The following is a 24,407-nucleotide window of genomic DNA, read 5'->3' as shown; positions in this document are numbered from 1 at the left end:
CCTGCTATACACTTCTACCACAACAGGTAGGTAGGGACCTGCTATACACTTCTACCACAACAGGTAGGTAGGAGGGACCTGCTATACACTTCTACCACAACAGGTAGGTAGGGACCTGCTATACACTTCTACCACAACAGGTAGGTAGGTAGGTAGGTAGGTAGGGGGACCTGCTATACACTTCTTCCACAACAGGTAGGTAGGTAGAGACCTGCTATACACTTCTACCACAACAGGTAGGTAGGTAGAGACCTGCTATACACTTCTACCACAACAGGTAGGTAGGGACCTGCTATACACTTCTACCACAACAGAGGTAGGTAGGGTCCTGCTATACACTTCTACCACAACAGGTAGGTAGGTAAGTAGGTAGGGACCTGCTATACACTTCTACCACAACAGGTAGGTAGGTAGAGACCTGCTATACACTTGTACCACAACAGGTAGGTAGGTAGAGACCTGCTATACACTTCTACCGCAACAGGTAGGTAGGTAGGTAGGGACCTGCTATACACTTCTACCACAACAGGTAGGTAGGTAGAGAGACCTGCTATACACTTCTACCACAACAGGTAGGTAGGTAGGGGAAGGACCTGCTATACACTTCTACCACAACAGGTAGGTAGGTAGAGACCTGCTATACACTTCTACCACAACAGGTAGGTAGGTAGAGACCTGCTATACACTTCTACCACAACAGGTAGGTAGGTAGGGACCTGCTATACACTTCTACCACAACAGGTAGGTAGGTAGAGACCTGCTATACACTTCTACCACAACAGGTAGGTAGGTAGAGACCTGCTATACACTTCTACCACAACAGGTAGGTAGGTAGGGACCTGCTATACACTTCTACCACAACAGGTAGGTAGGTAGGTGAGACCTGCTATACACTTCTACCACAACAGGTAGGTAGGTAGGGACCTGCTATACACTTCTACCACAACAGGTAGGTAGAGACCTGCTATACACTTCTACCACAACAGGTAGGTAGGTAGAGACCTGCTATACACTTCTACCACAACAGGTAGGTAGGTAGGTAGAGACCTGCTATACACTTCTACCACAACAGGTAGGTAGGTAGGTAGGGACCTGCTATACACTTCTACCACAACAGGTAGGTAGGTAGAGACCTGCTATACACTTCTACCACAACAGGTAGGTAGGTAGGTAGGTAGGGACCTGCTATACACTTCTACCACAACAGGTAGGTAGGTAGGTAGAGACCTGCTATACACTTCTACCACAACAGGTAGGTAGGTGAGACCTGCTATACACTTCTACCACAACAGGTAGGTAGGTAGGGACCTGCTATACACTTCTACCACAACAGGTAGGTAGGTAGGGACCTGCTATACACTTCTACCACAACAGGTAGGTAGGTAGGTAGGTAGGGACCTGCTATACACTTCTACCACAACAGGTAGGTAGGTAGAGACCTGCTATACACTTCTACCACAACAGGTAGGTAGGTAGAGACCTGCTATACACTTCTACCACAACAGGTAGGTAGGGACCTGCTATACACTTCTACCACAACAGGTAGGTAGGGACCTGCTATACACTTCTACCACAACAGGTAGGTAGGTAGGGACCTGCTATACACTTCTACCACAACAGGTAGGTAGGTAGGGACCTGCTATACACTTCTACCACAACAGGTAGGTAGGTAGGTAGGGACCTGCTATACACTTCTACCACAACAGGTAGGTAGGTAGGGACCTGCTATACACTTCTACCACAACAGGTAGGTAGGTAGGGACCTGCTATACACTTCTACCACAACAGGTAGGTAGGTAGGGACCTGCTATACACTTCTACCACAACAGGTAGGTAGGTAGGGACCTGCTATACACTTCTACCACAACAGGTAGGTAGGTAGGTGGGACCTGCTATACACTTCTACCACAACAGGTAGGTAGGTAGAGACCTGCTATACACTTCTACCACAACAGGTAGGTAGGTAGGGACCTGCTATACACTTCTACCACAACAGGTAGGTAGGTAGGGACCTGCTATACACTTCTACCACAACAGGTAGGTAGGTAGGTAGGGACCTGCTATACACTTCTACCACAACAGGTAGGTAGGTAGGGACCTGCTATACACTTCTACCACAACAGGTAGGTAGGTAGAGACCTGCTATACACTTCTACCACAACAGGTAGGTAGGTAGAGACCTGCTATACACTTCTACCACAACAGGTAGGTAGGTAGAGACCTGCTATACACTTCTACCACAACAGGTAGGTAGGTAGGTAGGGACCTGCTATACACTTCTACCACAACAGGTAGGTAGGTAGGGGACCTGCTATACACTTCTACCACAACAGGTAGGTAGGTAGGTAGGGACCTGCTATACACTTCTACCACAACAGGTAGGTAGGTAGGAGACCTGCTATACACTTCTACCACAACAGGTAGGTAGGTAGAGACCTGCTATACACTTCTACCACAACAGGTAGGTAGGTAGGGACCTGCTATACACTTCTACCACAACAGGTAGGTAGGTAGAGACCTGCTATACACTTCTACCACAACAGGTAGGTAGGTAGGGACCTGCTATACACTTCTACCACAACAGGTAGGTAGGTAGAGGGACCTGCTATACACTTCTACCACAACAGGTAGGTAGGTAGAGGGACCTGCTATACACCTCTACCACAACAGGTAGGTAGGTAGGGGACCTGCTATACACTTCTACCACAACAGGTAGGTAGGTAGGGACCTGCTATACACTTCTACCACAACAGGTAGGTAGGTAGGGACCTGCTATACACTTCTACCACAACAGGTAGGTAGGTAGAGACCTGCTATACACTTCTACCACAACAGGTAGGTAGGTAGAGACCTGCTATACACTTCTACCACAACAGGTAGGTAGGTAGGGACCTGCTATACACTTCTACCACAACAGGTAGGTAGGTAGGGAGAGACCTGCTATACACTTCTACCACAACAGGTAGGTAGGTAGGGAGACCTGCTATACACTTCTACCACAACAGGTAGGTAGGTAGAGACCTGCTATACACTTCTACCACAACAGGTAGGTAGGTGAGTAGGGTAGGGACCTGCTATACACTTCTACCACAACAGGTAGGTAGGTAGGGAGACCTGCTATACACTTCTACCACAACAGGTAGGTAGGTGGTAGGGACCTGCTATACACTTCTACCACAACAGGTAGGTAGGTAGGTAGGGACCTGCTATACACTTCTACCACAACAGGTAGGTAGGTAGGGACCTGCTATACACTTCTACCACAACAGGTAGGTAGGTAGAGACCTGCTATACACTTCTACCACAACAGGTAGGTAGGTAGGTAGAGACCTGCTATACACTTCTACCACAACAGGTAGGTAGGTAGGGACCTGCTATACACTTCTACCACAACAGGTAGGTAGGTAGGGACCTGCTATACACTTCTACCACAACAGGTAGGTAGGTAGGTAGAGACCTGCTATACACTTCTACCACAACAGGTAGGTAGGTAGGGACCTGCTATACACTTCTACCACAACAGGTAGGTAGGTAGGGACCTGCTATACACTTCTACCACAACAGGTAGGTAGGTAGGAGGGACCTGCTATACACTTCTACCACAACAGGTAGGTAGGTAGAGACCTGCTATACACTTCTACCACAACAGGTAGGTAGGTAGGGACCTGCTATACACTTCTACCACAACAGGTAGGTAGGTAGGTAGGTAGGGACCTGCTATACACTTCTACCACAACAGGTAGGTAGGTAGGTAGAGACCTGCTATACACTTCTACCACAACGAGGTAGGGACCTGCTATACACTTCTACCACAACAGGTAGGTAGGTAGGGACCTGCTATACACTTCTACCACAACAGGTAGGTAGGTAGAGACCTGCTATACACTTCTACCACAACAGGTAGGTAGGTAGGGTAGGGACCTGCTATACACTTCTACCACAACAGGTAGGTAGGTAGAGACCTGCTATACACTTCTACCACAACAGGTAGGTAGGTAGGGAGGGACCTGCTATACACTTCTACCACAACAGGTAGGTAGGTAGAGACCTGCTATACACTTCTACCACAACAGGTAGGTAGGTAGAGACCTGCTATACACTTCTACCACAACAGGTAGGTAGGTAGGGACCTGCTATACACTTCTACCACAACAGGTAGGTAGGTAGGGAGACCTGCTATACACTTCTACCACAACAGGTAGGTAGGTAGGTAGGGACCTGCTATACACTTCTACCACAACAGGTAGGTAGGTAGAGACCTGCTATACACTTCTACCACAACAGGTAGGTAGGTAGGGACCTGCTATACACTTCTACCACAACAGGTAGGTAGGTAGGGACCTGCTATACACTTCTACCACAACAGGTAGGTAGGTAGGGACCTGCTATACACTTCTACCACAACAGGTAGGTAGGTAGGGACCTGCTATACACTTCTACCACAACAGGTAGGTAGGTAGGGACCTGCTATACACTTCTACCACAACAGGTAGGTAGGTAGGTAGGTAGGGACCTGCTATACACTTCTACCACAACAGGTAGGTAGGTAGGGACCTGCTATACACTTCTACCACAACAGGTAGGTAGGTAGAGACCTGCTATACACTTCTACCACAACAGGTAGGTAGGTAGGTAGAGACCTGCTATACACTTCTACCACAACAGGTAGGTAGGTAGGGACCTGCTATACACTTCTACCACAACAGGTAGGTAGGTAGAGACCTGCTATACACTTCTACCACAACAGGTAGGTAGGTAGGTAGGTAGGTAGGGACCTGCTATACACTTCTACCACAACAGGTAGGTAGGTAGGGACCTGCTATACACTTCTACCACAACAGGTAGGTAGGTAGGTAGGACCTGCTATACACTTCTACCACAACAGGTAGGTAGGTAGGGACCTGCTATACACTTCTACCACAACAGGTAGGTAGGTAGAGACCTGCTATACACTTCTACCACAACAGGTAGGTAGGTAGGGACCTGCTATACACTTCTACCACAACAGGTAGGTAGGTAGGACCTGCTATACACTTCTACCACAACAGGTAGGTAGGTAGGTAGGGACCTGCTATACACTTCTACCACAACAGGTAGGTAGGTAGGTAGGGACCTGCTATACACTTCTACCACAACAGGTAGGTAGGTAGGTAGGGACCTGCTATACACTTCTACCACAACAGGTAGGTAGAGACCTGCTATACACTTCTACCACAACAGGTAGGTAGGTAGGGACCTGCTATACACTTCTACCACAACAGGTAGGTAGGTAGGGACCTGCTATACACTTCTACCACAACAGGTAGGTAGGTAGAGACCTGCTATACACTTCTACCACAACAGGTAGGTAGGTAGGGACCTGCTATACACTTCTACCACAACAGGTAGGTAGGTAGGGACCTGCTATACACTTCTACCACAACAGGTAGGTAGGTAGGGACCTGCTATACACTTCTACCACAACAGGTAGGTAGGTAGAGACCTGCTATACACTTCTACCACAACAGGTAGGTAGGTAGAGGACCTGCTATACACTTCTACCACAACAGGTAGGTAGGTAGAGACCTGCTATACACTTCTACCACAACAGGTAGGTAGGTAGGGACCTGCTATACACTTCTACCACAACAGGTAGGTAGGTAGGGACCTGCTATACACTTCTACCACAACAGGTAGGTAGGTAGGGACCTGCTATACACTTCTACCACAACAGGTAGGTAGGTAGGTAGGGACCTGCTATACACTTCTACCACAACAGGTAGGTAGGTAGAGACCTGCTATACACTTCTACCACAACAGGTAGGTAGGTAGGGAGACCTGCTATACACTTCTACCACAACAGGTAGGTAGGTAGGGACCTGCTATACACTTCTACCACAACAGGTAGGTAGGTAGGGACCTGCTATACACTTCTACCGCAACAGGTAGGTAGGTAGGTAGGGACCTGCTATACACTTCTACCACAACAGGTAGGTAGGTAGGGAGAGACCTGCTATACACTTCTACCACAACAGGTAGGTAGGTAGGGACCTGCTATACACTTCTACCACAACAGGTAGGTAGGTAGAGACCTGCTATACACTTCTACCACAACAGGTAGGTAGGTGGAGACCTGCTATACACTTCTACCACAACAGGTAGGTAGGTAGGGACCTGCTATACACTTCTACCACAACAGGTAGGTAGGTAGAGACCTGCTATACACTTCTACCACAACAGGTAGGTAGGTAGGACCTGCTATACACTTCTACCACAACAGGTAGGTAGGTAGGGACCTGCTATACACTTCTACCACAACAGGTAGGTAGGTAGGGACCTGCTATACACTTCTACCACAACAGGTAGGTAGGTAGGGACCTGCTATACACTTCTACCACAACAGGTAGGTAGGTAGGTAGGACCTGCTATACACTTCTACCACAACAGGTAGGTAGGTAGGGACCTGCTATACACTTCTACCACAACAGGTAGGTAGGTAGGGACCTGCTATACACTTCTACCACAACAGGTAGGTAGGTAGAGACCTGCTATACACTTCTACCACAACAGGTAGGTAGGTAGGGACCTGCTATACACTTCTACCACAACAGGTAGGTAGGTAGGAGAGACCTGCTATACACTTCTACCACAACAGGTAGGTAGGTAGGGAGGGACCTGCTATACACTTCTACCACAACAGGTAGGTAGGTAGAGACCTGCTATACACTTCTACCACAACAGGTAGGTAGGTAGGTAGGGACCTGCTATACACTTCTACCACAACAGGTAGGTAGGTAGGTAGGGACCTGCTATACACTTCTACCACAACAGGTAGGTAGGTAGAGACCTGCTATACACTTCTACCACAACAGGTAGGTAGGTAGGGACCTGCTATACACTTCTACCACAACAGGTAGGTAGGGACCTGCTATACACTTCTACCACAACAGGTAGGTAGGTAGGTAGGTAGGTAGGTAGGGACCTGCTATACACTTCTTCCACAACAGGTAGGTAGGTAGGGACCTGCTATACACTTCTACCACAACAGGTAGGTAGGTAGAGACCTGCTATACACTTCTACCACAACAGGTAGGTAGGTAGGTAGAGACCTGCTATACACTTCTACCACAACAGGTAGGTAGGTAGGGACCTGCTATACACTTCTACCACAACAGGTAGGTAGGTAGGTAGGGACCTGCTATACACTTCTACCACAACAGGTAGGTAGGTAGAGACCTGCTATACACTTCTACCACAACAGGTAGGTAGGTAGAGACCTGCTATACACTTCTACCACAACAGGTAGGTAGGTAGGGACCTGCTATACACTTCTACCACAACAGGTAGGTAGGTAGGGAGAGACCTGCTATACACTTCTACCACAACAGGTAGGTAGGTAGGGAGAGACCTGCTATACATTTCTACCACAATAGGTAGGTAGGGAGAGACCTGCTATACACTTCTACCACAACAGGTAGGTAGGTAGGTAGGTAGGTAGGTAGGTAGGTAGGGACCTGCTATACACTTCTACCACAACAGGTAGGTAGGTAGGTAGAGACCTGCTATACACTTCTACCACAACAGGTAGGTAGGGACCTGCTATACACTTCTACCACAACAGGTAGGTAGGTAGGGACCTGCTATACACTTCTACCACAACAGGTAGGTAGGGACCTGCTATACACTTCTACCACAACAGGTAGGTAGGTAGGTAGGTAGGTAGGTAGGTAGGTAGGTAGGTAGGTAGGTAGGTAGGGACCTGCTATACACTTCTTCCACAACAGGTAGGTAGGTAGGGACCTGCTATACACTTCTACCACAACAGGTAGGTAGGTAGAGACCTGCTATACACTTCTACCACAACAGGTAGGTAGGTAGGGACCTGCTATACACTTCTACCACAACAGGTAGGTAGGTAGGTAGGGACCTGCTATACACTTCTACCACAACAGGTAGGTAGGGACCTGCTATACACTTCTACCACAACAGGTAGGTAGGTAGGGACCTGCTATACACTTCTACCACAACAGGTAGGTAGGTAGAGACCTGCTATACACTTCTACCACAACAGGTAGGTAGGTAGAGACCTGCTATACACTTCTACCACAACAGGTAGGTAGGTAGGGACCTGCTATACACTTCTACCACAACAGGTAGGTAGGTAGGGAGAGACCTGCTATACACTTCTACCACAACAGGTAGGTAGGTAGGTAGAGACCTGCTATACACTTCTACCACAACAGGTAGGTAGGTAGAGACCTGCTATACACTTCTACCACAACAGGTAGGTAGGTAGGTAGGTAGGTAGGTAGGTAGGGACCTGCTATACACTTCTACCACAACAGGTAGGTAGGTAGAGACCTGCTATACACTTCTACCACAACAGGTAGGTAGGTAGGGACCTGCTATACACTTCTACCACAACAGGTAGGTAGGTAGGGACCTGCTATACACTTCTACCACAACATAGGTAGGTAGGGACCTGCTATACACTTCTACCACAACAGGTAGGTAGGTAGGGACCTGCTATACACTTCTACCACAACAGGTAGGTAGGTAGGGACCTGCTATACACTTCTACCACAACAGGTAGGTAGGTAGGTAGAGACCTGCTATACACTTCTACCACAACAGGTAGGTAGGTAGAGACCTGCTATACACTTCTACCACAACAGGTAGGTAGGTAGGTAGGGACCTGCTATACACTTCTACCACAACAGGTAGGTAGGTAGGTAGGGACCTGCTATACACTTCTACCACAACAGGTAGGTAGGTAGGGACCTGCTATACACTTCTACCACAACAGGTAGGTAGGTAGGGACCTGCTATACAGTTCTACCACAACAGGTAGGTAGGTAGGTAGAGACCTGCTATACACTTCTACCACAACAGGTAGGTAGGTAGAGACCTGCTATACACTTCTACCACAACAGGTAGGTAGGTAGGGACCTGCTATACACTTCTACCACAACAGGTAGGTAGGTAGGTAGGTAGGTAGGTAGGTAGGTAGGTAGGTAGGTAGGGAGAGACCTGCTATACACTTCTACCACAACAGGTAGGTAGGTAGAGACCTGCTATACACTTCTACCACAACAGGTAGGTAGGTAGAGACCTGCTATACACTTCTACCACAACAGGTAGGTAGGTAGAGACCTGCTATACACTTGTACCACAACAGGTAGGTAGGTAGAGACCTGCTATACACTTCTACCGCAACAGGTAGGTAGGTAGGTAGGTAGGGACCTGCTATACACTTCTACCACAACAGGTAGGTAGGTAGGGAGAGACCTGCTATACACTTCTACCACAACAGGTAGGTAGGTAGGTAGGTAAGGACCTGCTATACACTTCTACCATAACAGGTAGGTAGGTAGAGACCTGCTATACACTTCTACCACAACAGGTAGGTAGGTAGAGACCTGCTATACACTTCTACCACAACAGGTAGGTAGGTAGGGACCTGCTATACACTTCTACCACAACAGGTAGGTAGGTAGAGACCTGCTATACACTTCTACCACAACAGGTAGGTAGGTAGGGACCTGCTATACACTTCTACCACAACAGGTAGGTAGGTAGAGACCTGCTATACACTTCTACCACAACAGGTAGGTAGGTAGGGACCTGCTATACACCTCTACCACAACAGGTAGGTAGGTAGGGACCTGCTATACACTTCTACCACAACAGGTAGGTAGGTAGGTAGGTAGGTAGGTAGAGACCTGCTATACACTTCTACCACAACAGGTAGGTAGGTAGGGACCTGCTATACACTTCTACCACAACAGGTAGGTAGGTAGGGACCTGCTATACACTTCTACCACAACAGGTAGGTAGGTAGGTAGAGACCTGCTATACACTTCTACCACAACAGGTAGGTAGGTAGGTAGAGACCTGCTATACACTTCTACCACAACAGGTAGGTAGGTGGTAGAGACCTGCTATACACTTCTACCACAACAGGTAGGTAGGTAGGGAGAGACCTGCTATACACTTCTACCACAACAGGTAGGTAGGTAGGGAGAGACCTGCTATACATTTCTACCACAATAGGTAGGTAGGGAGAGACCTGCTATACACTTCTACCACAACAGGTAGGTAGGTAGGTAGGTAGGTAGGTAGGTAGGGACCTGCTATACACTTCTACCACAACAGGTAGGTAGGTAGGTAGAGACCTGCTATACACTTCTACCACAACAGGTAGGTAGGGACCTGCTATACACTTCTACCACAACAGGTAGGTAGGTAGGGACCTGCTATACACTTCTACCACAACAGGTAGGTAGGGACCTGCTATACACTTCTACCACAACAGGTAGGTAGGTAGGTAGGTAGGTAGGTAGGTAGGTAGGTAGGGACCTGCTATACACTTCTTCCACAACAGGTAGGTAGGTAGAGACCTGCTATACACTTCTACCACAACAGGTAGGTAGGTAGGTAGAGACCTGCTATACACTTCTACCACAACAGGTAGGTAGGGTCCTGCTATACACTTCTACCACAACAGGTAGGTAGGTAAGTAGGTAGGGACCTGCTATACACTTCTACCACAACAGGTAGGTAGGTAGAGACCTGCTATACACTTCTACCACAACAGGTAGGTAGGTAGGGAAGAGACCTGCTATACACTTCTACCACAACAGGTAGGTAGGTAGGTAGGTAGGGACCTGCTATACACTTCTACCACAACAGGTAGGTAGGTAGGGACCTGCTATATACTTCTACCACAACAGGTAGGTAGGTAGGGACCTGCTATACACTTCTTCCACAACAGGTAGGTAGGTAGGGACCTGCTATACACTTCTACCACAACAGGTAGGTAGGTAGAGACCTGCTATACACTTCTACCACAACAGGTAGGTAGGTAGAGACCTGCTATACACTTCTACCACAACAGGTAGGTAGGTAGGGACCTGCTATACACTTCTACCACAACAGGTAGGTAGGTAGGGCCCGATATACACTTCTACCACAACAGGTAGGTAGGTAGAGACCTGCTATACACTTCTACCACAACAGGTAGGTAGGTAGAGACCTGCTATACACTTCTACCACAACAGGTAGGTAGGTAGGTAGGGACCTGCTATACACTTCTACCACAACAGGTAGGTAGGTAGGTAGGGACCTGCTATACACTTCTACCACAACAGGTAGGTAGGTAGAGACCTGCTATACACTTCTACCACAACAGGTAGGTAGGTAGAGACCTGCTATACACTTCTACCACAACAGGTAGGTAGGTAGAGACCTGCTATACACTTCTACCACAACAGGTAGGTAGGTAGAGACCTGCTATACACTTCTACCGCAACAGGTAGGTAGGTAGGTAGGTAGGGACCTGCTATACACTTCTACCACAACAGGTAGGTAGGTAGGGAGAGACCTGCTATACACTTCTACCACAACAGGTAGGTAGGTAGGTAGGTAAGGACCTGCTATACACTTCTACCATAACAGGTAGGTAGGTAGAGACCTGCTATACACTTCTACCACAACAGGTAGGTAGGTAGAGACCTGCTATACACTTCTACCACAACAGGTAGGTAGGTAGGGACCTGCTATACACTTCTACCACAACAGGTAGGTAGGTAGAGACCTGCTATACACTTCTACCACAACAGGTAGGTAGGTAGGGACCTGCTATACACTTCTACCACAACAGGTAGGTAGGTAGAGACCTGCTATACACTTCTACCACAACAGGTAGGTAGGTAGGGACCTGCTATACACCTCTACCACAACAGGTAGGTAGGTAGGGACCTGCTATACACTTCTACCACAACAGGTAGGTAGGTAGGTAGGTAGGTAGAGACCTGCTATACACTTCCACCACAACAGGTAGGTAGGTAGGGACCTGCTATACACTTCTACCACAACAGGTAGGTAGGTAGGGACCTGCTATACACTTCTACCACAACAGGTAGGTAGGTAGGTAGAGACCTGCTATACACTTCTACCACAACAGGTAGGTAGGTAGAGACCTGCTATACACTTCTACCACAACAGGTAGGTAGGTAGGGACCTGCTATACACTTCTACCACAACAGGTAGGTAGGTAGGGAGAGACCTGCTATACACTTCTACCACAACAGGTAGGTAGGTAGGGAGAGACCTGCTATACATTTCTACCACAATAGGTAGGTAGGGAGAGACCTGCTATACACTTCTACCACAACAGGTAGGTAGGTAGGTAGGTAGGTAGGTAGGTAGGTAGGTAGGTAGGTAGGTAGGTAGGTAGGGACCTGCTATACACTTCTACCACAACAGGTAGGTAGGTAGGTAGAGACCTGCTATACACTTCTACCACAACAGGTAGGTAGGGACCTGCTATACACTTCTACCACAACAGGTAGGTAGGTAGGGACCTGCTATACACTTCTACCACAACAGGTAGGTAGGGACCTGCTATACACTTCTACCACAACAGGTAGGTAGGTAGGTAGGTAGGTAGGTAGGTAGGTAGGTAGGTAGGTAGGTAGGGACCTGCTATACACTTCTTCCACAACAGGTAGGTAGGTAGGGACCTGCTATACACTTCTACCACAACAGGTAGGTAGGTAGAGACCTGCTATACACTTCTACCACAACAGGTAGGTAGGTAGGTAGAGACCTGCTATACACTTCTACCACAACAGGTAGGTAGGTAGGGACCTGCTATACACTTCTACCACAACAGGTAGGTAGGTAGGTAGAGACCTGCTATACACTTCTACCACAACAGGTAGGTAGGTAGAGACCTGCTATACACTTCTACCACAACAGGTAGGTAGGTAGGGACCTGCTATACACTTCTACCACAACAGGTAGGTAGGTAGGTGGGTAGGTAGGGTAGGTGGGTAGGGTGGGTAGGTAGGTAGGGGAGAGACCTGCTATACACTTCTACCAAAACAGGTAGGTAGGTAGGGAGAGACCTGCTATACACTTCTACCACAACAGGTAGGTAGGTAGGGAGAGACCTGCTATACACTTCTACCACAACAGGTAGGTAGGTAGGGACCTGCTATACACTTCTACCACAACAGGTAAGTAGGTAGGGACCTGCTATACACTTCTACCACAACAGGTAGGTAGGTAGGTAGGTAGGGACCTGCTATACACTTCTACCACAACAGGTAGGTAGGTAGGTAGGTAGGGACCTGCTATACACTTCTACCACAACAGGTAGGTAGGGACCTGCTTTACACTTCTACCACAACAGGTAGGTAGGTAGGGACCTGCTATACACTTCTACCACAACAGGTAGGTAGGTAGGTAGGGGCCTGCTATACACTTCTACCACAACAGGTAGGTAGGTAGGTAGAGACCTGCTATACACTTCTACCACAACAGGTAGGTAGGGACCTGCTATACACTTCTACCACAACAGGTAGGTAGGTAGGTAGGTAGGTAGGTAGGTAGGTAGGTAGGTAGGTAGGTAGGGAGAGACCTGCTATACACTTCTACCACAACAGGTAGGTAGGTAGGGAGAGACCTGCTATACACTTCTACCACAACAGGTAGGTAGGTAGGGAGAGACCTGCTATACACTTCTACCACAACAGGTAGGTAGGTAGGGACCTGCTATACACTTCTACCACAACAGGTAAGTAGGTAGGGACCTGCTATACACTTCTACCACAACAGGTAGGTAGGTAGGTAGGTAGGGACCTGCTATACACTTCTACCACAACAGGTAGGTAGGTAGGTAGGTAGGGACCTGCTATACACTTCTACCACAACAGGTAGGTAGGGACCTGCTTTACACTTCTACCACAACAGGTAGGTAGGTAGGGACCTGCTATACACTTCTACCACAACAGGTAGGTAGGTAGGTAGGGGCCTGCTATACACTTCTACCACAACAGGTAGGTAGGTAGGTAGAGACCTGCTATACACTTCTACCACAACAGGTAGGTAGGGACCTGCTATACACTTCTACCACAACAGGTAGGTAGGTAGGTAGGTAGGTAGGTAGGTAGGTAGGTAGGTAGGTAGGGACCTGCTATACACTTCTACCACAACAGGTAGGTTGGTAGAGAACTGCTATACACTTCTACCACAACAGGTAGGTAGGTAGAGACCTGCTATACACTTCAACAGGTAGGTAGGTAGAGACCTGCTATACACTTCTACCTCAACAGGTAGGTAGGTAGGGACCTGCTATACACTTCTACCTCAACAGGTAGGTAGGTAGAGACCTGCTATACACTTCTACCACAACAGGTAGGTAGGTAGGGACCTGCTATACACTTCTACCACAAAATCTAGGTAGGTAGAGACCTGCTATACAATTCTACCACAAAAGGTAGGTAGGTACCTGCTATACACTTCTACCACAACAGGTAGGTAGGTTGGTAGGTAGGGACCAGCTGTGGAAATAAATAATTGATTTGATTGTTATTTCCTGAGGAAAAATGTACTTTATGACTGATATGTGGTTGTCTGACCTAGCTGACTTATGATTAATGCTGCTCTGGAGAGCGTCTGCTAAATTACTCAAATCTAAAACTGTATTTTTTTTTATGTAGCTACCGGGTATATATATATATTATTAAATGTAGCTACAGGGTATATATATGTATTATTAAATGTAGCTACTGGGTGTGTATATGTATTATTAAATGTATATATGTATTATTAAATGTAGCTTCTGGGTGTATATATGTATGTGTATTATTAAATGTAGCTACTGGGTGTATATATGTGTATTTTTAAATTGTCATATAAATGAATTGAATTCCAACAGAGACTTCACGCAGCATCACTATCTACCTTACTACTACTCCATACGAGGGGTGCTGAAAGATGGGTTCACATACGTACTGTACATCAACGGAGGGCATCCGCCCTGGACGCTCTTATATCCTTTACCACAAGGGGGGTGGGAGGGGATTGGTGGGGGGGGTACAAGTGTGTGTGATGTTGTTGATTGTTGGTTTGGGGGGTACAAGGGGGGATGTGGGGGTAGGAGTTTGAGTGTGTGTGTCCATGTGGAGCTCCTGGACTAACTTAGATGTGTCACAGCAAGGGGGTGTGAAGACCTTTGCAATCAATATTTCTTAGTTTTTATTTGTAATTTATTTCAGAATTATTTTTTTTCACTTTTAAAATGTGGCATAGGTTGTGTAGATCAGTGGTAAAAACATCCCTATTTAGAAATTGAAGACAGCAACACGTGAAGACTGTGCACGGGTATGTAGACTTCCCCTAGGCACAATTCTGGAATACAAGCAGGAAGTGGAGAATTGAATTGCATTTGAATTGGAATTGCAGTAATCTTTAAAAGTCTAATTGTAAAAGAAAATCATTCCTGGAATTGGAATTGAACTGAATTGAACAAGAGCCATCCTTGGCTGTGTTTGCTAGTGACAGAGACATGGTTGTTGTGTTCAGTTCTTATCCATTCTGCAGCCTTCACAAAGTGAGTGCCTAATTGAATATATTATCCTTAAAATATAACCCGTTATATCAATACATTACATATCAAATCAACGTTTATTTGTCACGTGCACCGAATACAACCGGTGTAGACCTTACTGTGAAATGCTTACTTACAAGCCCTAACCAACAGTGACATTTTTAAGTACAAAATAGGTATTAGGTAAACAATAGATAAGTAAAGAAATACAAAAGAAAACAGTAAAATGACAGTGAAAATAACAGTAGCGAGGCGATATACAGGTGGTACTGGTACAGAGTCAATGTGGAGGCTATATACAGGTGGTACCGGTACAGAGTCAATGTGGAGGCTATATACAGGTGGTACTGGTACAGAGTCAATGTGGAGGCTATATACAGGTGGTACTGGTACAGAGTCAATGTGGAGGCTATATACAGGTGGTACTGGTACAGAGGCAATGTGGAGGCTATATACAGGTGGTACCGGTACAGAGGCAATGTAGAGGCTATATACAGGTGGTACCGGTACAGAGTCAATGTGGAGGCTATATACAGGTGGTACCGGTACAGAGTCAATGTGGAGGCTATATACAGGTGGTACTGGTACAGAGTCAATGTGGAGGCTATATACAGGTGGTACCGGTACAGAGTCAATGTGGAGGCTATATACAGGTGGTACTGGTACAGAGTCAATGTGGAGGCTATATACAGGTGGTACCGGTACAGAGGCAATGTGGAGGCTATATACAGGTGGTACCGGTACAGAGTCAATGTGGAGGCTATATACAGGTGGTACTGGTACAGAGTCAATGTGGAGGCTATATACAGGTGGTACCGGTACAGAGTCAATGTGGAGGCTATATACAGGTGGTACTGGTACAGAGTCAATGTGGAGGCTATATACAGGTGGTACTGGTACAGAGTCAATGTGGAGGCTATATACAAGTGGTACTGGTACAGAGTCAATGTGGAGGCTATATACAGGTGGTACTGGTACAGAGTCAATGTGGAGGCTATATACAGGTGGTACTGGTACAGAGTCAATGTGCGGGGGCACCGGTTAGTCGGGCTAATTGAGGTAATATGTACATGACTGTATAGTTAAAGTGACTATGCATAGATGTTAAACAGAGAGTAGCAGCAGTGTGAGAGGGGGGTTGGGGGTGGCGGGACACAATGCAAATAGTCCGGGTTGCCAATGTGCGGGGGCACCGGTTAGTCAGTCTAATTTGAGGTAATATGTACGTGAATGTATAGTTAGTGACTATGCGTAGATGATAAACAAAAATAAAATAAAAATAATTTTTTTTTAAAACAGAGTAGCAGCAGCGTAAAATCATAAGGCTATAGCTCAACAGCGTAGTTTTACCCCGACACAGTGGTCTGAAACTCCTGGTTTGCAGGCCACATCAGTCAAGTCACATTATGCTGGCTTGTAAAAGGGGCAATAAGTCCAACTACTAACAGATTGGATTAGTTTAGATTGTATGTGGGGTTCCTCTGATCCATTTGGCCTTGTCCTTGCATGTTTGTCAGAGAGGCCCTGAAGCCCCCTGCACTGCAGCCCACAGAGCTTGGACCCTTTTTAGCCCACCGACAGCCTACTGTACCGGGCCACCGACTGCCCACCGTACCGGGTCCACCAACAGACGTTCAGTCGTCTCAGTCTGGTTTTGACGTTCAGTCGTCTCAGTCTGGTGTTGACGTTCAGTCGTCTCAGTCTGGTGTTGACATTCTGAATGATCAAAACGATAGTAAACTGTTCCTCCTCCTTTATATTTATCCCTTGGGTTTTCTTCTCAGCTTGCCACCATAAGATCAATTACAAAAACACATATTTAAACTTTTTTTTAAAAATCCACCTGCAATAAAGCATGCTGGGAAATATGATAATGATGGGTGTGGTTTTGAGAGTTTTACTGTACACAGAGTGAAAATGACACAATCACCTCTGGTTGTTAACACCAACACTCAGGTCTTCACAACACTGAGTGTTCATTTAACTCCTAAATTAATGGAGAGTGGAATTCCACTCTATCTTTTTTAGTATTTTTGCTGTAGACAGACACAGCAAATGAAAGCACGGTATCTATTCCCCCCATTTGAAAAACTCAGGTATTTGGACAAATTCACTTGGTGTATTAAAAACTTTGGTTTGGAGATGGGAATCGAACCCTGGTCTCCAGTGGGGAAGCTGGGAGTGTTGACCACATGACCACGGCTCAGGATGAGCCTCTAGTTTCTATTATGATTCTTGTTTCTAACAGTGATTCTTGTTTCTAACAGTGAATCTTGTTTCTAACAGTGAATCTTGTTTCTAACAGTGATTCTTGTTTCTAACAGTGCATTTAAGCAATTTACAACGTGTAAATGTTACAATTGTTTTTGTTGAAATATAATAATGGTGTTTTTAGTTGTTTCCCAATCTCATAAAAAAAGTGTTTTGGGATTATTGTAATTGTTTTTAGAGCAGGAGGTTTTGTTCCCCACAAAGTGCCAAACCAATTGGAAAAAATGGGTAACTCAATAAAGGATAATAATCACATTTATTTATAATGGCCTTTTTATATCAGCTGATGACACAAAGTGCGGTACAGAAACCCAGCCTAAAACCCCAAACAGCAAGCCATGCAGGTGTAGAAGCACGGTGGCTAGGAAAAACTCCCTAGAAAGTCAGAAACCTAGGAACAAACCTAGAGAGGAACCAGGCTATGAGGGGTGGCCAGTCCTCTTCTGGCTGTGCTGGGTGGAGATTATAACAGCACATGGCCAAGATGTTCAAAGGTTCATAGATGACCAGCAGGGTTTAATAATAATAATAATAATGATAATGATAATAATAATCAATACAGTAGCCAATACAGAGTGGAATAGAGTATTGAGCATTTCCAGAATGATTTCATGCTGTTCATATTAAACAGCTTCAACAGCTCTGATATTCACTCATTGGATTGGTTAAATTTAGGATCATGTTTTACATCTTTGATTTGTATGTTTTAATATGAAAGCAAATACCTGAAAGTTTTCAGAATTCAGGGGACATTTAGAGGTTTACCAGGAATATTCCCTGTTAGTTCGTTAAGAGTTTGACTTAGTCTGGAATTGGAGATTAGTTGAATTAAATATAAATTGAAGAACTGTTATAGAATATTACATTGATGGAATTTATAGGGAGATGGAATTGAATTAAAGTTGAATTTGTGTAATTGACCCCGACCTTGTTACATAAATCCTATAGTCCTTGACGATCCCCTTGCACTGACTACATCCAACACATTGGCTCGGCCCTGGCCAGCCTCAGTCCCTGCTCAATCCCCCAGAGACTCTACAGACAGGCCCAGTCTCTGCTCCGCAGCCTGATACCCTGGTCCGGCATCGCATCCAAGACTGGTATCCAGTACAGCAGGACCATGTGACAGTAGAGGTGTGTATTTGGGAGAGGGGGAGGTGTGTGTACAGTATCTGTTGTTGATTGACTTTCATTTAACTCAATACTCTCCCCCCCCCTCTCTCTCTCTCTCTCTCTCTCTCTCTCTCTCTCTCTCTCTCTCTCTTTCTCTCTCTCTTTCCCTCTGTCTCCCTACTCTCTCCCCTCTCCCCCCTCTCTCTCTCTCTCTCTCCTCTCCCCTCTCTGTCTCTCCCTCTGTCTCCCTACTCTCTCCCCTCTCTCTCTCCCCCCTCTGTTTATCTCTGTCTCCCTACTCTCTCCCCTCTCTCTCTCTCTCCCCTCTCTGTCTCTCTCTCCACCCCTCTGTTTATCTCTGTCTCTCTCCTTATCTCCTTCTTTTCTCTCCCCCTCTGTTTTTCTTCAGGGTCTTCACCTGTGTTCTTCAGGACCCTCTGACCTCACCTGACCCACCACCACCTGGAACCCTGGAATGACTGAGGGCTGAGACCCCCCCAAACACCAACCAAGACACCCAGCCACTAAGCCCAGAACCTACAAACCAAGCCTCCCAGACCCTACAAACCAAGCCTCCCAGCCCACCAAACCAAGCCTCCCAGCCCACCAAACCAAGCCTCCCAGCCCACCAAACCAAGCCTCCCAGCCCACCAAACCAAGCCTCCCAGCCCACCAAACCAAGCCTCCCAGCCCACCAAACCAAGCCTCCCAGCCCACCAAACCAAACCAAGCCTCCCAGCCCACCAAACCAAGCCTCCTAGCCCACCAAACCAAGCCGCCCAGACCCTACAAACCACGCCTCCCAGCCCACCAAACCAAACCAAGCCTCCCAGCCCACCAAACCAAGCCTCCCAGCCCACCAAACCAAGCCTCCCAGCCCACCAAGCCTCCCAGCCCACCAAACCAAGCCTCCCAGCCCACCAAGCCTCCCAGCAAGCTACACACCAAGCGTCTCATCTCTCCCTAGCTGTCCTATCCTGTCCTACAGCTCATACAGAGACGATGTATTATAGCTGTACATTACATATATCCTCTAATATATATATATTAGTTTAATATATAATTAATATATATATAACAGGGCAGCTACTGACAGGGTATATGTATATATATATATATATATATATATATATATATATACCCTGTCAGTAGCTGCCGTGTGGACCGGGTTTAGATTCAGTAGGTTGAAGTCAACTCTGGTTTCAACTGGACCGGGGTGAGATTCAGTAGGGTTGAAGTCAACTCTGGTTTCAACTGGACCGGGGTGAGATTCAGTAGGGTTGAAGTCAACTCTGGTTTCAACTGGACCGGGGTGAGATTCAGTAGGGTTGAAGTCAACTCTAGTTTCAGTTCAGACAATTTGAAATGCTATTTGTCAATAATCAGAATCCACATAGAAAAATAATTTTGTTATTTCAATACAATCATTGAAATCCTGAATCCTGAGTTGAGATCAGCACTCACATTTTCACACAAATCTTCCATTGACATCAACATATGATCTACACGGAAGTCTACTTTAAGTGTGCACAGAGATCTCAAGGACTAGGATTCCTCCCCGATTGACTTTCAGTTCACTTTGGGTCCGATTCAGACTTGAGATAAGTAGACTTACAGTAAATCCATTTTTTGGTTTTACTGAAGTCCACGTTTAGTCAACTTATCTCAAGTCTGAATTGTGCCCTTCCTGACCTAATTTTGATCTGAAATGTGTTTTGACCTGAAACCCTGCTGTCTGTCTGTCCCCTTCAGGGCTGTCTGTCATTCTGCTGGTCATGTAGACAACCAGACAGTCTGGTTTTAATCCAGATGTTTAACATAGCTGACATTAGATTTGTATGTCTGCCTGTTTGTATTAAGAGATTAAAAAATATAACATGGTAGAAGTTGCTCCCTCTGTGAGATTCTCCCAATACCCCAAATATATGTATGTGTGTGTGTAGTGTGTGTCGAGTCAAATGTAGTGCACTATATAGGGAATAGGGTGCTATTTGGGACTGAACCGAGGTGTAGTTAAGTTAGACAGTTTCTAGATAATGCTTTAAAGAGGAGCAGTGTGTGTATAGGGTTGCTAAGTTAAAGACAGTTTCTGGATAATGTTTTAAAGAGCAGTGTGTGTATAGGGTTACAGAATTTCTCTAACTTTCCCAACACTCCCAAAGTTTTCCAGAAATCCTGGTTGGACGATTTCTGGAATAACGACCGGATAAGCAGGAAATACGGGAATCGTCCAACTAGGATTTGTTAAATACCATGGAACTTTGAGAAAGTTAACGGAGTTCTGCAACGCTACTAGGTGTCTAAATAACATCTTTAAACAGGAGGGTGTATTGAGGTAATACTGAATGTAGTGTTGATAGCACCAGTTAACTGACCAGTCTGATTTTAGAAGAAACAACTCACTCTGGACACAGATCCAGTTAACTGACCAGTCTGATTTTAGAAGAAACAACTCAGTCTGGACACAGGTCCAGTTAACTGACCAGTCTGATTTTAGAAGAAACAACTCACTCTGGACACAGATCCAGTTAACTGACCAGTCTGATTTTAGAAGAAACAACTCAGTCTGGACACAGGTCCAGTTAACTGACCAGTCTGATTTTAGAAGAAACAACTCAGTCTGGACACAGGTCCAGTTAACTGACCAGTCTGATTTTAGAAGAAACAACTCACTCTGGACACAGATCCAGTTAACTGACCAGTCTGATTTTAGAAGAAACAACTCACTCTGGACACAGGTCCAGTTAACTGACCAGTCTGATTTTAGAAGAAACAACTCACTCTGGACACAGATCCAGTTAACTGACCAGTCTGATTTTAGAAGAAACAACTCACTCTGGACACAGATCCAGTTAACTGATTGACCAGTCTGATTTTAGAAGAAACAACTCACTCTGGACACAGGTCCAGTTAACTGACCAGTCTGATTTTAGAAGAAACAACTCAGTCTGAACACGGATCCTAAATTGAGATGTATTCTCATCAATAGCAGCATTAGAGCCACATTTTTATAGTGCAAAAGCAATGTGCAAAATGTACGGTAAAGAGACGTATATTAAGGCATCGCTCAGTTTACTGAACTCTAGTGAAGCAATCGCCTCTTTTATAATGCGTATTGTTGAAGGAAAGTTTCAAATTAAATCTTACTGCGAGATTATAATGAGGTTTACTGTAATTTTTCAATTTTGCAGAATGTTTTTTGCGCTATGAAAATAGGAACCCTTAATCAGGGTCTGGGAACCTTCCCCTGTTGATGAAATGGAACAGAGTGGGTCTCGTAGAAACTGTCTGAACCCCAAATGGCGCCCAGTTCCTGAATTTGTCCACTACTTTTGACCACAAACCAATGTAGAGCTCTGGTCAACAGTAATGCACTATATAGGGAATAGGTTGCCATTTTGGATCGAGACACTATTGTTCAACTGAAAATATAATTTGATCAGGTGTTTTTTATTGTGCTTGACAGCCTTCATCCAAAACGTGGATGTGCACGCAGGTCACGTTTGTGTCTTAAGAGGCAGTGAGTGTGTCCCAAATGGCACCCTATTCCCTACGTAGTGCACTGCTATAGACCGTAACCACAGAGGGTTAGCCATTCAGGGCTCTGGTTAAAAGTAGTGCACTACATTGGGAATGGGGTTCCATTTGGGGTGTAGTTCATCTGGTTGTAGGTAGTGTAAATACAAAATATATAATGTCCTTTTTTTCCACAGCAGAAGAATGGATGGTTTTTAAACTAATGTCTGTGATTGCATCTTGAGCTGGTTTTCTATTTAATATATTTATATATATATGTTTATTTCTTTCTGTTGATTTGTTGTCTTCTATGTGGACAGGGACAGGAAAGATCCCTTTTATTTGGTTTGTTAAGTAAGTCTTTTCACTACATTGTCTTGTCTTGAGTTTTTCAATAAGTTTGGTTTTTCAATAAGGGACAGCCTTGTATCGTTCTAGCTGATTTGACTAGAACTTCAAATAGATTATTTTCTCCGTTGTGAATGAGAAAGCACTTTTTCAAGTTCACCTGCGGCCTTGGTTCCAATACACCTTTATCCAGACCAAATATAACCGTTCAGATGGGGACTACTAGACATGATGACGCAGAATACACATTACATGTATCCAGTAGCACGTTCATGTTTATATTCTGTGTTACAGAAATGAATCACTTTTCTATCATGTAGAGGTTACCAGGGTTGGGGTCAAATCACTTTTTAAATTCCAGTCAGTTGAGGATGTACACTGACATTCCAGTTCCAATTGTCTTCAATGCATTTCAATAAAGAACATTTGAAGTTTGGTTTACTTAGTGAATTGAAATAGAGCTCCACCCTGATAGCTATATATATTGCTGTGTATACTGATAGGTGTACTACGCTGTACAACCCTTTCCCCAACCAATGGTAAAACTGTTGTGGTGCCCTCTGCTGTTTAATGGAAGTAGTGCAGTCTAATGTCCCCTTCACGTCTTCACACACCTGGGTCGTGTTCATTAGTAGCACACCTTAGCAAAACGCTTTATGCGTTTCTTATTAGACACGTTCAGGTCGTTTCAGCCTGTTTGCTTCCATTTGATTCCTAGTGAATATGACCCTGTCCTGTGGTGTATTCATTCTGTTTGATTCCTAGTGAATATGTGTTACGTGAATTAAGTTATCAATGTTCTTAAACAGAACTTCAATTAAACTACTCAGTCTGCCCCCCAGAGTGTGTAAGATTCTGGTTGAATGAAGCAGATGAAGAACCAGCCTACAGGGGTCAAAACGTTTATTTATGAGAGCTCGAAAATTCAAACAATGTACAAAGCCTTTTATATTCTCACACACACACACACACACACACACACACACACACACACACACACTTACATCAGTAGAGAACTCCACCCCGCTTTAGGCGGCTGTATTTTTCCACAGTACACATACATTCCTTATCAACCTTGCTACCTGTCTTCTGATCTCCTGCCCACTAGCCGTTCCCAGGCCGTTGTTTCTCTCCCTAACTTAGGGAGGCCTCTTCTCCTGTTTCTTTCCCAAGGTCGTCTTATCAACTCTGCCCTGCTCATTTTGAACAGTGTCTTATTCACACACAGTATTGGAATATAGTTTTTAACCCATTATTATAGCCTTATTTCAAATACATTTCAACAGGTTATAGGGTTTCTGAGTGAAATAATTTAGTCAAACCTTTAATCATATGATTTCCATTACAATATGACCCTGTCCTGTGGTGTATTCATTCTGTTTGATTCCTAGTGAATATGACCCTGTCCTGTGGTGTATTCATTATGTTTGATTCCTAGTGAATATGACCCTGTCCTGTGGTGTATTCATTCTGTTTGATTCCTAGTGAATATGACCCTGTCCTGTGGTGTATTCATTATGTTTGATTCCTAGTGAATATGACCCTGTCCTGTGGTGTATTCATTATGTTTGATTCCTAGTGAATATGACCCTGTCCTGTGGTGTATTCATTATGTTTGATTCCTAGTGAATATGACCCTGTCCTGTGGTGTATTCATTATGTTTGATTCCTAGTGAATATGACCCTGTCCCGTGGTATATTCATTTGTGCACACTAGGAAACTGTAGCAAAGTGTTTTGCAACAGAAAATGCTTTGTAATGAAATCAAGTGTTTCCTACTGGA

At 45.4% G+C, this 24,407-nt stretch overlaps 1 protein-coding gene across 1 annotated transcript in view; it reads left to right on the top strand.

Moving 5' to 3' along the window:
- Positions 1-23,059, top strand: part of LOC106592154 (N-alpha-acetyltransferase 60) — a 35,999-nt gene extending 12,940 nt beyond the window's left edge. The window contains exons 6-8 of the mRNA XM_045719682.1: positions 14,705-14,818; positions 18,617-18,781; positions 19,170-23,059. Of these exons, the coding sequence (XP_045575638.1) occupies positions 14,705-14,818; positions 18,617-18,773 (271 nt within the window). The 3' untranslated portion in view covers positions 18,774-18,781; positions 19,170-23,059. The remainder of the gene's footprint in view (positions 1-14,704; positions 14,819-18,616; positions 18,782-19,169) is intronic.
- The last annotated feature ends 1,348 nt before the right edge of the window (positions 23,060-24,407 follow it).

The sequence above is a fragment of the Salmo salar genome, chromosome ssa06, assembly GCF_905237065.1.
Source record: "Salmo salar chromosome ssa06, Ssal_v3.1, whole genome shotgun sequence".
NCBI lineage: Eukaryota > Metazoa > Chordata > Actinopteri > Salmoniformes > Salmonidae > Salmo > Salmo salar.
The sequence above is the reverse complement of the archived record's forward strand: the minus strand, read 5'-3'. Positions and strand labels throughout refer to the sequence as shown.